This window comes from Arvicola amphibius, chromosome 5 (genome assembly GCF_903992535.2).
Source record: "Arvicola amphibius chromosome 5, mArvAmp1.2, whole genome shotgun sequence".
Classification (NCBI taxonomy): domain Eukaryota; kingdom Metazoa; phylum Chordata; class Mammalia; order Rodentia; family Cricetidae; genus Arvicola; species Arvicola amphibius.
Window position 1 is genome coordinate 50,615,661 of NC_052051.1, and position 2,437 is coordinate 50,618,097.

The window sequence follows — 2,437 nt, forward strand, 5'->3', positions numbered from 1 at the left end:
TCAGGCAAGGGCATACTCAAAGGTCCCTTTATCAAACTCTTCCACTTCGTCTTCCCACGTAGAAGAGGGCATGCTACTATATGGGTCTAATAGGATTTTGAAGCATCTGATAATAAGAAGCCCCAAGAAAATGCACAGGATGCCCACAAAGGCAAAGCCAGTCTTTTGTTCCAGGGTCAGGGAGAAGGCAGAGACTTCGTTGACGCTCATCTTAGCTGAAGAATTGCCGCAGTAGGTGCTACTCATCCTTCACTGGTGCATTGTGGGGGTTCTTCAACGTCCTTGCAGGAATCAGTTCTCCTCCTAGACACAGAATGGACCCAGTTTAGTCTCCTCCTTGTGCAGCATTGGGCAAGACATTATAAAAGCAGGTATGTTCAAGGTCTCTTAACTCATCAAAGATGTTTGAAGGTATCAGGTATAGACCAGAATGAAACTGGCACTGGAGATGCTTATTCTGCTGTAGTAAGGGCGCAGTTGTCTATGGACACAGAAATCCATGCCTGCACACTGAAATAGAAAGGCAAGCATGAAAGTGATAGTCATCCAATTAACACTAAATGCCTTTGATTCGCTGGTCCCTGCTTCTTTAATCTGAATTTTCACTGCATTTTTGCATGTAGAGATCATAGCGCAAGCACAAAGAGCGTAAGTTGTTCCTGCGGTTTAAGGTCCTTGTGTTTAAGGTCTCTCCCCAGGGCCATTTTGTCTGAAAGAAAACCTGATCCTTTAAACCGCGTGATAGACTCTTTGTTTCAACTCTTGTTTTCATAGCTGCATGCTTATAGTATCTTCTCTATTATATGTGCCCCCTTTGCACGTGTGTGTGTGTGTGTGTGTGTGTGTGTGTGCATGTGCAAGAGAGAAATTCTCACTCTATAGTCCAGACTGCCCCAGAACTCATGGCCATCCCTCTGCCTCAGCTTTCCTTAATGCTAGGATTTAGGCAAGAGCCGCCACACCTGGTTTAAATGCCATTTTTAAAAAGTGACATTATAAAGTTATGTCTTGAAAATTGCCTAAGCAGAGGTAATCCCCAACATCACAACTACAAAGAGATTAAGTACAACATCTGTGTGTTAGCTACTTCCCAACCATGTACATTCATTTTCTGACCCCCTGAGCCAGAAGTTCTCAACTTGTGGGGCAAGACCCCTTGGATGGTCAAAAGCCCTTTGACAGAAGTCACCCGAGATCATCAGAAACATCGGATATTTACAGCAATTCATAATAGTAGCGAAAATATAATTATGGTGTATCAATGAAAATAATCTTATAGTTGGAGTCACCACAACACGAAGAAGCGTATTAAAGAGTTGCATCAAGAGGAAGGTTGAGAACCACTTCCCTAAATAAACGAAAATCCAAATTAAAGTTGTGTGTTCTTTGTAATTCAGCTAACTTTAAGACAACTCCCTAGTCCTTCTAAACGAGAGTCTCATTCTCGTGCCCCTCTCTATGACTGATATCCTAAAACTACAGCTAAGATGTTAAAGAAGTTGGCTTTAAATACAACGGAGCTCCTTATCCGTTTTCAGAAAGCAACTTAGGGAGCTGGAGAGATGGCTCAGCACTTAAGAGCACTTGTTCTTGCAGACAATGGAGGTTTGAGTCCCAGCACACAGCTCAGGGATGTCTATAATTCCAGTTCCAGGGGATCTGACTCCCTCTTCTGGCCTCTGATGGCATCAGGCATGCCCATGGTGCACAAACATATAGGTGTGCAAAACACTCATACATATAAAATAAAATAAACTTTAAAAAGAACACTGAGATAGAACAAGGGATAGGTGGGAATGTGTGGAAAGAGTAATAGGTTTATAACTTTCAAACTTAGAAACACTGATTTTATGAAAGTTGTTTTTTTTTATTGGTTTTTGTTTTGTTTTTTTTTACAAAAGAGCTCAGTCTTCAAACTACCAGTGACAGACATATTCCCTACTTCTGGCATTGGTTGGTTGACATTTTGTTCAATAAAAGGGAAAAACATTTTAAAATTCCTTTGTGGAGATTCTTTCTACACGTTGTTTTTAATGTCCTAGCAAGTAAAAGTGCGCCTTGCCTGTTTAAAAAATTACCTTTCTAGGCTTACATTAGTAACTCAGAATGGCCTTGCCAGAGGCCGAGTTATTTTGTTATTTTCCCTGTAGGAGGCATAGGATACAGGATCAAACAACACTTTCTGTTTCAGAATTTGTAAAATGCTGTCAAGTTCATGGTCTTGGTAAGCTACATTTAACATTTGCAAGGGGGTGCGGGTAGAGGAGCCAATAATACTCAGCGGTTAGGAAGGGGTCCTACTCTTGCAGAGTGTCAAAATTCAGTTCTCAGCTCCCATGCCAGGCAGCAACTCATAAACATAGGTAACTCCAACTCCAAGACATCCAGCGCCTCTGTCTCTGAGGGTGGCATCCATCACTCGTGTGCATGCGTCCAC

The 2,437-nt window shown here is 41.9% G+C and overlaps 1 protein-coding gene across 1 annotated transcript; it reads right to left on the reverse strand.

Moving 5' to 3' along the window:
- Positions 1-246, reverse strand: Ctxn2 (cortexin 2). Its single transcript, XM_038329235.1, has one exon. It carries the CDS (start codon positions 244-246, stop codon positions 1-3), a length of 246 nt encoding a protein of 81 aa, XP_038185163.1.
- Positions 247-2,437: the final 2,191 nt, after the last annotated feature.